We start from the raw sequence: 13,013 nt of genomic DNA on the forward strand, positions 1-13,013 counted from the left end.
TCTATTTTTATAAAAATTATGTGGCCATAATTTTAACTTTTTATAGATAGGCTACTGGGGTATTTTTTTCCTCCTAAGAAAAGAAAGTTTTCTTACTTTCCTTTTGTTAAGACCAGGGAGATTCAGCAGTGGAATTACTAGTTCCTCATTTTCAGCCAGCTAGCCACCTAGCTAATATTAAAACTTCCTGTTGACAGGGTTAAAAGATTTTTTTTCCCTTTAAATTCTTTTTAAAAGGAGTAATTAAATTATTTTTGTCATCAGTACAGAAATCTCAAATTGGTTGAGGGGGAACTTTCAGTGGCTCACAGCAGGATGAGGAACCCATCTCCAGGACCCTATGATCAGACCCTGGATGGGTAGGGCTTGGGGGAGTGAATGCTCCATTCTGGTGCTGGGATAACATCTTGAGGAAGCAATAATTCAGCCTAGACCCAATAGCTTCAGAGGGGAGATTCCCAACCTCAACAGTAAGCTACCAAGGCTGTGACCATCCTAGAAACAGTCCCACCTTCTTCTGACCTGAGAAAAAGGCTAATTTTGGTCATTACAAATATGAGGTAAGGAAAAGGTTATTTTCACTTTTATTTGCTTAGGATTAAGTCAGTTATTGACAATCAGAGCTAAATTTTCAGAAATCTTAAAGCAAAGTAGATATAAATTTTGCTGAATATTTACTTTAAAAGGACCTTTGGACCTTAGTTAACCAATCTTAGGATCCTAGAGGTTAAACCCAGAAATTAAGAATTGGAAGTACTGGAAAATTTGATAAAACAAATTCCTGAATATTACAGCATTAGCTGTAGGAAAGATGCCCGTACAGGTGGAACCCAGGCAGGTAGAAGATTACCCCCCTAAATTCATAATCCAAGGGGGGGTGTCATCTCTAGCACCTTCAGCTGGGGAACTTCTCAGATGGAATAAGCGGATACCTTGAAAATCTAGTCCAATTTTTTCAGAGGAACTTCCTTCTAAGAGTGCCACCCCTGGTCGGGAACACCCACAGGGGAAATGGGGGTCCAGTATAAGAGGAGAAACGTATCCTACAGGATCCCAGTTGGAACGGGGTGGAATGCCTGTCTATTAAGCTGTGCAAAGTTTGATTTGAGAATACAGGGGATTGGGGAAGCTAGGTGGTGCAGTGAGTAGAGCACCGGCCCTGGAGTCAGGAGGACCTGAATTCAAATCCGGCCTCAGACACTTGACACATTTACTAGCTGTGTGACCTTGGGCAAGTCACTTAACCCCAATTGCCCTGCCAAAAAAAACCAAAACTAAACTAAACTAAAACTAAAAGAATGGGAAGTAAGAGTCCGTGTTATGTTATTCATGCTTTATGCTAACCCACAGCTAACAGGTGTTTTCATATGTGTTTTAAAAAGACAGAAATAAGTTAAGTACATACACACTTAATAGAAGGTGCTCAGATTAAAAAAGATCAAATCAAAATGAGTATATGGCTCATAAAAGTATAAAATACTGAAATTTTGAGAGGGAAAGGCAGAACTTGCAAATTATTTAAAAAACAAAATGTACTTCATTTTGAGTGATTTGAAAGGAAATAGAGAAAAAAGTTACACCCTGAGCCCTTCAGAAAAGTACTACCTCTATCAGATAGTTTTCTAGTAGTACAATTCCCATTACATTCCTGTGCCATAGTTGGGCTTTGGCTGATCTCCTTGGGTACTGCCAAAATAGCTGGGTGAATTCCTTTCTAGCATAAAAGAAGTTAAGTTTAAGGAAATAGATGATTTCTTCTCCAAAGTCATCCTGCCTAATGAAATCTGTGACACCCTACAGTGAGGAACTTATTGGGCTGAGTGAATTGTTTTTGAGTCTATTTGCCTATCCCTTACCAAAAACCTGTGATTGTAACGAATTCTAATTGCCCAAAAGCCCTTGAAGAAATTAGTACTGAAATTAGTATTAATTGTGCATTTGTAGCCACTAAAGAACCAAACAGGGGTTTACTAGAGGAATTAGACAAGTAGAAGAAAGAAAGAATAGTGTTGCATAAAGAAATTCGAAAAGTTAAGGATGAGTCAAAGGGTAAAGAAAGTTGAAGCCTATTTGCACTGACAAGTGTAAATTCAGGATTTGAAAGTAAAGCATCTTGGAGTTCTGAAAAGGAGATTTCAGAGAGGGTCTTAATCCCACTGAAATAAAAAAGATTTAGGAATTTTGTTAAAACAATGCTCTTGCTGCACATCCTGCTTCCCCAACCAAAGTAAGACTACAAAATAAGCTTCATAAAATGCATGGTAATCGATTGATAGAGAAAGGATTATCTCTTTGCTCTGGTTTAAATAGTCATGCTAAAGGGTTAGTAATTTAGAAGAGTTAGAGGAGTGGGTTTGGCTCTTACTATAACTCAAATCAACACAGAAGCAGTAATAGGAAGCTGGGAATGTCACTGTGAATTTTTTTGAATATAAGTCAACTAAAAATAATGGAACGTTATGCAAAACGAAGTTTAGTTATTACACTAGTCATTATAAATCAAAATTGAATGCATTGAAAATATTGTATTGGTAGCAAATTAGAGAATCTAATCAGTCCTTGTATGTACAAAGGGAATGATAAATATTTACACCTATCTCCCAGGGTTGTTGTGAAGTGCGTAACACAGTGCCTGGCATGTGTAAAGGATGAACACTGTAAGGTCCAGACCTTGTAGAAATACAATTCAACAAAATGCTGCCCCATTTATAGGTGGAATATTAGCAAAATTGAGTAACTATAGAATAAACCTTTTAAAGTTATTACTAAAAACAGACAAGCAACTTTCAAGACACAGAAGAAGTTTGGCATGTGGTAGGCAATACACATACTACTACGGTTAGCATGAAAATGCCAGGGGTAATAAGATAAATTACTTTCTATGAATTGCTAAATTTGAAAGGTATTTAAATAAATTATTATCACCTGATCGGTGATGTTTTTAAGTACAAGAAGGCTAAGAGAAGTTATTAAAGCAAGTTTCTTTCTCTTTTCAAACTGAATAGTTCCATTATAAATACATCTGTTACATGATTACTGGAGTATATTTTGGGTTTTTTTTTTAACCTAGAAAATAATAATAATAATAAATGACTTACTGTTGGGAGAAAAGCATGGCAAAATCCTCTTAGGAGATCTTTGTCTGTGAGCTTCCTTGGGAGGAGCCCTACTGACAGGGTGTTGGGAAATTCAGCAGCACTGCCCTTTGAGGAACTGGAGCTTCTCCCACTCAAAGTGGAGAAATAAAACTTTTGAATAGTACAGTGGGTGTCATTTGGAATCATTTGGAAAGTCATATAATTGTATCTTTTAATGCTATTACTTTGAACCAGTGTGTAAGAACTTGTGCAGAAGTGGAGACCGCAGTACAGTGCCAAACAGGTCTCTTGGGCTCCACACCAGGTATACTTTTTAAGTTCGTAAGATGGGTCATTGTGGTATACAAGGGATGACAGATTTAATTAAGCTAGAGTGGATTACTCTGGACACCATCCCGGCGGTAATTTGCATGACAGCCATTTCTCCAACTTGGGTAGCTTTTAATCAGCTTGCCTTTCAAGTCACATTCACTGGTGGACATCTCTTTATGTGCCCCTCTTTGAGCATGAAAAAAAAAATTATTATTACTGTGCCCAAGTCAGTCCTTGACCAAGGTTGAACTATTCCCTGATTCTAAAGCCACAGCTCCCTCTGATACCATTACTTTCACCAAGGAAATTGTGCCCAGATATGACCTATTTGTCTACATCGACTCTGGAGAAGGGGGGGGGGTGGTCTTATCTCATTGTATTCTAGAAATGGACTGATGTTCTCCCTTCGGCTTTATCTGCAGACCAAGGTGGGGAGGGGTGGGAAATGATAAGGGAAAATAGATGAAATTTATGAATAGTTTAAAAATCTTAAACGAAATTTTGAAGCTAATGTATGAAAAAAAATTATTTAGCCCTAAGCTGCAATTAGTGGAATTTTGCTATTTGAGGAAGAGTCTCTTGGCATTTTAATTTGCTGCTATTCTAAGTCCTGAATTCAGGTATAAGTGTCTGACCTCTCATAAGGCTGCTGGTTCATCATTCAAGGGAAACATCATGTGCCCCTGCAGTCTGAGGACTACCATAGGTGGATGTCTCTCTGGGAAAGGAGAGAGAATGACCTTTTGAAGACGAAGGTAGGATTCTCTTGACCTAGCACAATCTTCGTAAATAAGACAGTTTCCCACCCAGTTAATTCTGAACCTATGACATCCTGTCATACAGATGACTGCCTATGATTCATACCTGAAATCCAACAGTATTAATGCTGCTATCTCCCTGCCTTTCTCTTTACATAGCAAATTCCATTGATAAGGACAAGTATAAAAGAAGATGAACCCGACTGGTAACTTTTGATGAAGTAATATCTGCTAGTGAAGGATCATTTTGGATTGCCATTTGAATCACAAATAATAAAGACCATGAAGCCTTTCAATTGGTGCACTAGTTTACAAGAGAATACCCTATAACATTCTTTATCATAATATGACCAGTAGGAGATGTGACACAGTTTTCACAACTGGATTAAAAATTTTACATGTAAAAAATTGTCTGAAACATCTGTCTAAAAATATTAAGAGAGACAAAGACCCATTTTCTAATTCAGGCCCTAATGATGCAACAATTGAAATTCTCTGAAGTTTCAGGTGAATTGTGTATTCTTAAAAAATGATTCCTCTTGTAGCTCTATTTTATATTGAGTTTGTGTTAAGTCCTAAGAAGCGGATCTAGAAGGAAGAAGTCCCTTCAAAGCTAACCTGAGAACGTGGCTTGTTTTAGAAATATAAAATTAAATGCCTTGAACTTTTTTCAGAATTTTTTAATTTTTCAATTCATATTTGAATTTGCCAACCTAAAAAGGTAAATTGTCTGGTCTAGTGACATTCATATTAGTGCTATTAAGGTTTGAGCTAGGTCTCACTACCTGTCCTAGTTATTGTCATAGCAAACTAGAATTGTATTAAGACCTATTTTATCAGAGACTTTTAACAGAAAAGGGGATTTCTACAAGTGACCTGAACTGGAGAAGTAAATCCACCAGAAGCTGCCCTGAAGCCCCACTGACTCCAGTATTCCTAAGAGGAGAGATCTCCAGACCAAGATCCAGCATCAGTGGATGTTTCAGAGATTGGAGAGCTGTATGAGATGCAGTGAGTAAGCATGACACCTACACCTTCATCAGTATCATCATCATCATCCCCTCTACAAATAGTTCCTAATCCACCTGTTCCTGAGCCTGCAGTGACTGGAACCTCAAAACCTCCTTTTCAGTCTCCTACTTTGGCTTTTGCTCCACCACTGACAACAATGATCGATAACTCCTTTGTTTACAGAACTCAACTTTTTCCTTATTTTCCTCCACTCCCTGTGCTACAGCTGTCTAGATCTGTTTAGATTGTCTGCAGGGATGTTGCCTTTCATCACCACAATGGAGTGGTTCATTATCAAAATTGTTTGAATGAATTTCACAAATTCAAGAGACTTCCAGAACCTGTGTGTGGGGCACACAATGCTTGTGCTGCCCCTCTTGAACAAATGCCCTATGGTCTCATATCTTGTAGGGCACATTTTACTACGAGGTAACTACCTCTGGTGCTTCTTGATTAGCGAGTCACCTCAGACATCTAGTATATTATAATAGAGTTAATGTTATTCAAATGGAACATAATCAGTATGTTATAACTTGTGCTTATTTCCTTCTTTACTAATGTCACCTTTGCGCCTCAGTAAGGGGACTGCCCTGTTACTGGTTTTGCATCGCCTATGGAGGACTGCCCTCCATGCATTTAGATTGTAACAATCCAAAGAAAGACTGGGGTCTTTCTCTGGATCAAGAGGAGGAATGTGAGAAATAATTCAGTGAGGACCCCTACTCTATTCCAATCAATATCAATCAAGTTGATATGATTTTCTAGGGGTAGTGATTATAAGTTCTCTATATGTAGCCCCAGAGCTAAGTTCATTTGCTTAATGATAGGAAGCTAACCAGAGGCCCTTCACCCTTGTTTCTCCTTATCATGATGACCAAGCCCAGTGTGGTGGAGGTGATTCAATTACATGGAAAGTCCTCCAATTTATTTTTGTACCTCTGGACCATTCTCTCTTGTCCAACATGAGCATCTTGGGACCACTTAGTCAGTGGAGATGCCCCATGCTTCACCCAATCTGTGACCCTCCTACTAATATGTCATTTTTGGCCCTCAAGAGCAAAATCTACTAACCAATGAGATTCTGTATTTTACCATGTTTCTTTTGCATATTTGACTATCAAACTCTATAAATACAAGGTCCTGGAAGAAGGGGGCATCTCAGATCAGGAGGAAGATCTAAGGTCCACTTCATTAGAGGAATTTAATTTAAACTTTTATTGTAAAATTGGACAATTTTAACAACACCCCCCCCACCATGGAAAATCAGGTAGAGGTAAAGACCATCCCTTCCCTGATTTTTAATTCTCCCCACTCTGAGAGGTCCCAGATTTCCCAAAATCTTACTGGGGGATGAGAAGAAAGAAGGGAGTAAGTCATGCTACCTGGGTCAGGCCCAAATTCATTACCAATCAGCCTTCTACCAGGTCCTTCTCCCTTCAGTTCCTTACTCCTCCCTAGCTTGCAATTCCTGCCAGAAAAACTCATCTCCCCTCCAAATAGTTGAATGGATTCATGGCCTCATAGAGATGGGCACTCCCAACAAATGGTGCAGATTCCAACCTGTCCATGGCTTCTCATCCTATGCAACTCTTGCTCATGTTTTCCCATAAAAGGTCCACATAATTTGCTTGCATGGGTGACCAAGGCTTGGCTCAAAAAGCCATCTCTTCCATGATTAACCCCACCCAAGTCCAAGGACTCAGAGTCTCCTCAACCTTTAGCTCAAACTGTATTAACTGTATTAACTCTCCTTGCCTTCCCTTTTGTTAAGCACCTGTGGTATACATGTTTCTTTCCTATTGGACCATGCCTTATCCTGCCTATGTTCTCCCATGGGGGCTTGACTAGGGCTCTTGATTTTTGACTGGCTGGAGTGGAAGTCAGATGACAGCTCCTTTCCCCACCAGGTAAATGGAAGAACCCAGAGCTGCCTGGATAGAGGCAGAGAGTCTAGGCCAGGGGTAGGGAACCTATGGCTACCTTCTAGGTCCTCGGGTGTGGCCTTTTGACTGAGTCCAAGTTTTACAGAAGAAATCTTTTTAAGGGGATCAAGACTCTAGGCACTGGACCCAGGAGAGTTGCACCCAGGCACCATTACCTCAGTTCCCCTAGAAAGCTTCAGGCTCTACCCAGTAAACATCTGAATGGGAGCTCTTGTCAATGCAGAGAACCAACCTCCTTTGAAAATAACCATATAGACTACAAATATGTCACCTCCCCAGACTCGTGGAACACTTACCCTGGGCCAGATAGAGGATAGCCCGGGCCACTTTCAGCCGTTGTTCCCTGTTAACCACCTCCAACCGGTCCAAGAGACGCATTACATAAGCTTTCTGTGAGGCCTCCTCCAGTTCCAGCCAGCCCCTGCCTTGTACTGGGGAGAAAGGAGGCCCACTGTGAGCCAAAACTGGCCTACTCCTACATATCCTAATAGAATGGCTACTCTGAGCCTCTCCCCACCTTCTCTCTCAGGCTTCCTCTAACTCTCAAACCTTACTCCTTCTAGCTGAAAAAGGAAGAGGATCTGGGAATCAATGGTCCAAAGTGGTCAATGACACAGAAGAGTGTCAATGGCTTTCAAAGTTTGAGGAGTTAAAAGAATTTTCCTGCAGTCAGTTGTCTGGCTGCAGGAGATAAACCCTCAAGAAGAGGGAGAGAGAAGGAGGTTAAGAACACACAGGCAGGAGAGTCTCTAACTCAGGTGTCCTTTTGCTGGGGTCCATTCTGACATCTCTTCTGGAGAAGTGAGGTTTTAGTTTTAATATATAACAATGGCACCCAACCCAAGTATTCCCAATTTCTGGCCCACAGCCTCTCCCTGCCAATTCAACTACTGGGGACTTCCTGGGATTCAGGAAGAGGAAGATGGGGTTGTCATTGTCTCTGGCCCCTTGTTACGTTATACTGAGGTACCACGGAAGGAATGGAGGTCTGTGCCACAGAGGTCAGAAAATTGCGGCTCCCTGGCCTTTAGGAGGAAGGGTCTCTCAGCAGGGAGCCTGGGGGGCACCTTGAGTCCTGAAATCCTCTTCAAAGCAGTGCCGGTTGATAGTGAATTCTGGGTTCTCAGTGTAGCTGTATAGTTCTGTGGTGGAGAACAGAGGGGGCAGAGAGAGTCACCAACAGTTTAGTAGTGGGAGAGCTGGGGCTTCCAACACATTCTTGTGCCCAGCCCTGCCCAGATCCAGCTTCCTCCCCATCTGAAGAGAAAGTTAAAAATAACCACCCAGGTCCCCAGGCGATTAGACAGTCAAATCTGCACTCCTCCAGCCAGCTGGCTACTGCAATAGATAGGGCAACCTAATTTGGGTTACAGAAAGAGGAGGAAACAGAACAGCAAAGATTCAGTGGGAGAGCCAGGAAGGACCTTAGACAACACTGAGCTCAATCTCCTCACCTTCCAGGTGAGGAAACTGAGGCCAGAGAAGAAAAGTGAATTACCAAAGGTCACTCTGCTTGCTAGTGGCAGAACCCAGGTCTCTTGGCTCCTGATCCTGAGTCCTTTTACTTAGACCAGATGGCCTCCCCCATCATTGCACTCTCTTGGGGCTTCAGTTTCTTGTGACTTGTTCATTGTGACTGAAGTCAATCCCATCTCTACAGATTCTGAAGCCCATATCACTTTCTAAAATCCAGAGCTGAGACCCTAGTGCTGTTTAGCACTCTCTGAGACAGGCAGACAGACAGACAGACACACACACACACACACACACACACACACACACACACACACACCCCTAGAGAAAGAAATGAAGTATTGACCACCGAAAAAAAGATTTCAAAATGATTTTTTAAAATTAAAAAGAGATAAAGAGAACAAAACAGACATTGAAAGATGCTGAGACTGAGTCACACAGAGACACTTAGGGAGAGAGAACAGGGACATTGACATTATGACGGGGAGAGACCACCGATGTTTCCTTTTGGGGACCTGTCTATGAAGGAGCCCAGGACCCCTTTCTAGCATCTCCAACTCAGGCAAGCCAGCCTAGCTGAGGCAGCAAGGTGACCAGAGAGAGAGAAAAAAGGCAGCATGTGCCTTTGACCTACAGCAAGTCCCACCACTGCCACTCCCTTGATCGATTTGTCTGGTAAAAGGCAGACAGTTCTCCAAGGGTGGGGCCCAATCGGCCTCTCCTCTTAGGTATAGTGGACTGCCTAACAGATAGACAGAGACAATGCCACACCATCCCGGCAGCAGCTCCCTTTGTAAATTCAAATCTCACCCTAGACACTTATTAGCTGTGTGGCCCTGGGCAAGTCATTTAAAGAAACTGAAGCTCCAATAGGTTACCTATAAGATAGGAATCCATAATAACATCTACCTCACAAGGCTGTTGCGAGGATCAAATATGCAAATTTGTGCGCTTTGCCATCCTTAAATCACTACATAACTATTTCTATATAACTTAAATATTGATGAGTTATTTGTACATAAATAATAATAATCATTACTTTAGCCAAAGAATAATAATTCCATGGGGCAGCTAGGTGGTGCAGTGGTTATCGCACTGGTCTTGGAGCCAGGAAGATCCAAGTTCCAATACGGTCTCAGACCCTTACTAATATGGCCTCAGATACTTACTAATTGTGTGATCCTGGGCAGGTCACTTAACCCTTATTTGCCTCATGTGTAAATGAGCTGGAGAAGGAAATGGCAAAGCATTCCAGTATCTCTGCCAAGAAAACCCCATGGACAAAAGTCTATGGGCTCATACAGAGTGGGAAATGGCTGAACAGCAACAAAGTTAATTCCCTATCTCAGCACTGAATGAAATCCAGGAAGGGAGATGCCCGAGAGGCCAGGAAGGGACTTAGAAATACCAAGAACAGAATACTCAAGACTTGTGGATCCAGGTTTCTGGACCTCAGCTAGGTTCCCAGCTGAAGTCAAGAAGCAAGAGAAAAGCCCATAAAATCTGGCCAGCATCCTACTGCATCAATCAAATGAATTCAGCTTGAGCCTGGGAGTCAGGGCTCCCACCCAACTATAGGTTTGAGAGTTCTGGAATGGTAAAGGACTCACTCATTCACAAACCCTGCCCTTCAAGAGGATTTAGAGATGGAAGGACCAGAGATCATCTCTATCCAATGCCCATCTTTTATAGATTAGAAATTCAAGTCTATCCTAGCTGTGTGACCCTGGGCAAGTCATTTAACCCTGATTGCCTCAAAAAAGAAAGAAAAGAAGAAAAGAAAATCCAGGTCTAGAAATGGACAGGGACTTGGGGCAAGATTACAGACAGAGCTTGAACCCAGTCTTCACTATTCTCTCTTTCTCTAAGTCTTAGTTTACCTAGCTGTCAGACAGAGGCAACACGATGACAAGATAAAAGAGTATAGTACCTAGGGAATAAAGCAGGAAAAGAGAATGAGGCCCCTTGGGCGTGTATGTGGTGGAGGGGGTGGGGAGAGGGAGGCAGGAAAGAGCTGACTTTGTTCTCTCTCTCCCTGTCATTCATCGAGACATTTTCCTCTGCATTTATTCCTAAGAACTTCTCTAAAGATGTGTCTCTTCTGAGAGAAACGTGCCTCCAAGTATCACTTCCATGTGACAGAAAATTTCATTTTCACCTCATCTTTTTCCCAGGCACGAAGGGAGCTGCTTATTAATAACTGGCATTCGTACCTCTGAACACTGAGGTCTTTAAATGCTGAAGGGAGCACACTCAGTCTGAGCCAAAAAACAAACAACAGAGAGAACCAGCCCAGCTCTGACAGATGAGTGGGATTTGCTCAGCTACAGTTTAGGAATATCCCAGAATGGGGATGTGGCATGGGGGGGGGGGGTGGTAGTGTACATGCACAGGCCACTGTCTTTGACAATCCAGGCTGCTTTGGCTGGATCCTGCAGGTTCACAGTGCAGACTTGATTTTCTTTAAATATCACAGCACGTGATTTGGGGTAAAGAGTTTCAGGGGAACAGACAACATATGAGAAATGATGTCCATATACTATGGCCCCAGACACTTCTGAGAGGTTAATATTGGGGGGGGGGGGAGCGGGACAGAGATTAAAAAGAGGAAGAGAAAAAAAAAGAAGAGGAAGAAATGGTGAGAGGGAGGAAGGAAAGGAGAGAGAGAAGGAAGGAAAGGAGAGGGAGAAGGAAGGAAAGGAGAGGGAGAAGGAAGGAAAGGAGAGGGAGAAGGAAGGAAAGGAGAGGGAGAAGGAAGGAAAGGAGAGAGAAAAGAGAGAAAAAAGGAGGGAGAGAAGAAAGGGGGGAGAGAGTTAGAAAAGAAGGGATAGAGTAGAGAAAGAAGAGAGAAAGGAAAGAAAGGAGAGAGAGGAAGGAAAGGTGAGGGAGAAGAAGGAAAGAAAGGAGAAAAAAAGGAGAGAGGAAGGAAAGTCAGAGGAAGGAAAGTCAAAGGAGAGAAAAGAAAAGAGAGAAAAAGGAAAGGTGAGGGAGAGGAAGGAAAGGAGGGAGAGAAGGGGAAAGGGGAAAGAGAGGAAGGAAAAGAGAGAGGAAAGAAAGGAGAGAGAAGAAGGAAAAATAGTGAGGGAAAGGGAAAAGAAGGAGAGGGAAAGGAAAAAGGCAAAAGAGATAAAGGAAGAAAGGAAGGGAGGAAGAGAAGAAGGACAGGAAGAAAAGGAAGGGGAAGAGAAGAAAAGAGGGAGAAAGAGGCCATCCTCTTTCAAAGGCAAAGGGAAGTCCTGGTAAGAAGCCTAGCAGAGCCTGTCTCTTCCCCCTGGCTGCCATAACCCCTTGGGCCATGCCTGTGCAGAGGCTGTGCACCATACCTGGAATGCTCTCTTACACCTTGGAAAATCTTAGCTTCCCTCAAGACTCACGTCAAGTGCCACTTTCTGCATTAGGGCTTTTCTGATCTTCCCAACCCCAGGTGTGAGTATGCCCTCTAAGGAATTATTTTATATTTACATATGCACACACAAACACACATATATATGTATACTTACCTTCCCCTCCCCGCCCAATGTAAGCTCTTTGTAAGCTCCCCAGTGCCTAGCACATAGTAGGTGCTTTTAAAATGCTGGCTGAATATACAAAATTAGGTGGTCAATAAATATTTGAGGAAGGGAAGGGCCAATAGTAGTAGAAAGAGCAAGCACACAAATTAAGAGGAAAGGGAGAGGAGAGAGCTCTTTCAGGGACAAACATCCCATTTCCTGAGTGTAGAGAGGACTGGATTGAGAGGCTGAGGAGATCACAGGTCTCCAGCGGGGGAGGGTGAAGAAGACAGAGAACCTCTCTCCTCCCCCCATCCCGCAATCTCTCCCCAAAGCCACTGGACCTGTACCTGACAGCTCGGCCCCATGGTCATCAGCGTCCCCGTACTCAAACTCCAGGTTGGGACAGTCCACAGAGCCCTGAAATGGAGAAGCCTTGGTTGTAACAAAGGTTGCTTGGCTTCCTTCTCCCTCGTTCCCTTACCCACCTCCCCAGCTCCCCACCTCTTAGCAGGAAAAGGCCAGAGTAAAGCCAGAGAGAATCCCACCTGGGAGGAGGCCTGCTCAGACATTCTCACCAGGCAACCTCAAAGGCCGAGAGGAAATGTCTGTGGCTTGTCTAAAAGACTGGCTGTACAAAAAGGGAAACTGAGGGTGCAGGGAAAGAGGAACAGATGTGAAAATTATAGCCTACGTCCTTAGATCTGTTCCAACTTACAACCAAAACTAGAAGAGAAAGAGTTAATCTGTAGGAAAATAAATAGGAATTTATAAAATCACTGAACTTACATTTTCATTGATGTAGGGAACTCTGAGATGAGGAAACTCTCTAGTTCCTCCTCTGCAATTTACAGGCTTGCAGAGTTGCCTAGAGCCAGCAAAGGTTAAGAGAAGGTGGAGTGGGAGAAGGGAATAGGCATTTATTAA

At 42.5% G+C, this 13,013-nt stretch overlaps 1 protein-coding gene across 1 annotated transcript in view; it reads right to left on the minus strand.

The window, feature by feature from the left end:
- Positions 1-13,013, minus strand: part of STRIP2 (striatin interacting protein 2) — an 81,102-nt gene that overhangs the window by 64,784 nt on the left and 3,305 nt on the right. The window contains exons 2-4 of the mRNA XM_036761874.1: positions 12,437-12,506; positions 8,190-8,264; positions 7,419-7,553 (exon numbers count right to left, since the gene is read on the minus strand). Coding sequence (XP_036617769.1) covers positions 7,419-7,553; positions 8,190-8,264; positions 12,437-12,506 — 280 coding nt within the window. The remainder of the gene's footprint in view (positions 1-7,418; positions 7,554-8,189; positions 8,265-12,436; positions 12,507-13,013) is intronic.

Source organism: Trichosurus vulpecula, chromosome 5 (assembly GCF_011100635.1).
Source record: "Trichosurus vulpecula isolate mTriVul1 chromosome 5, mTriVul1.pri, whole genome shotgun sequence".
Taxonomy (NCBI): Eukaryota; Metazoa; Chordata; class Mammalia; order Diprotodontia; family Phalangeridae; genus Trichosurus; species Trichosurus vulpecula.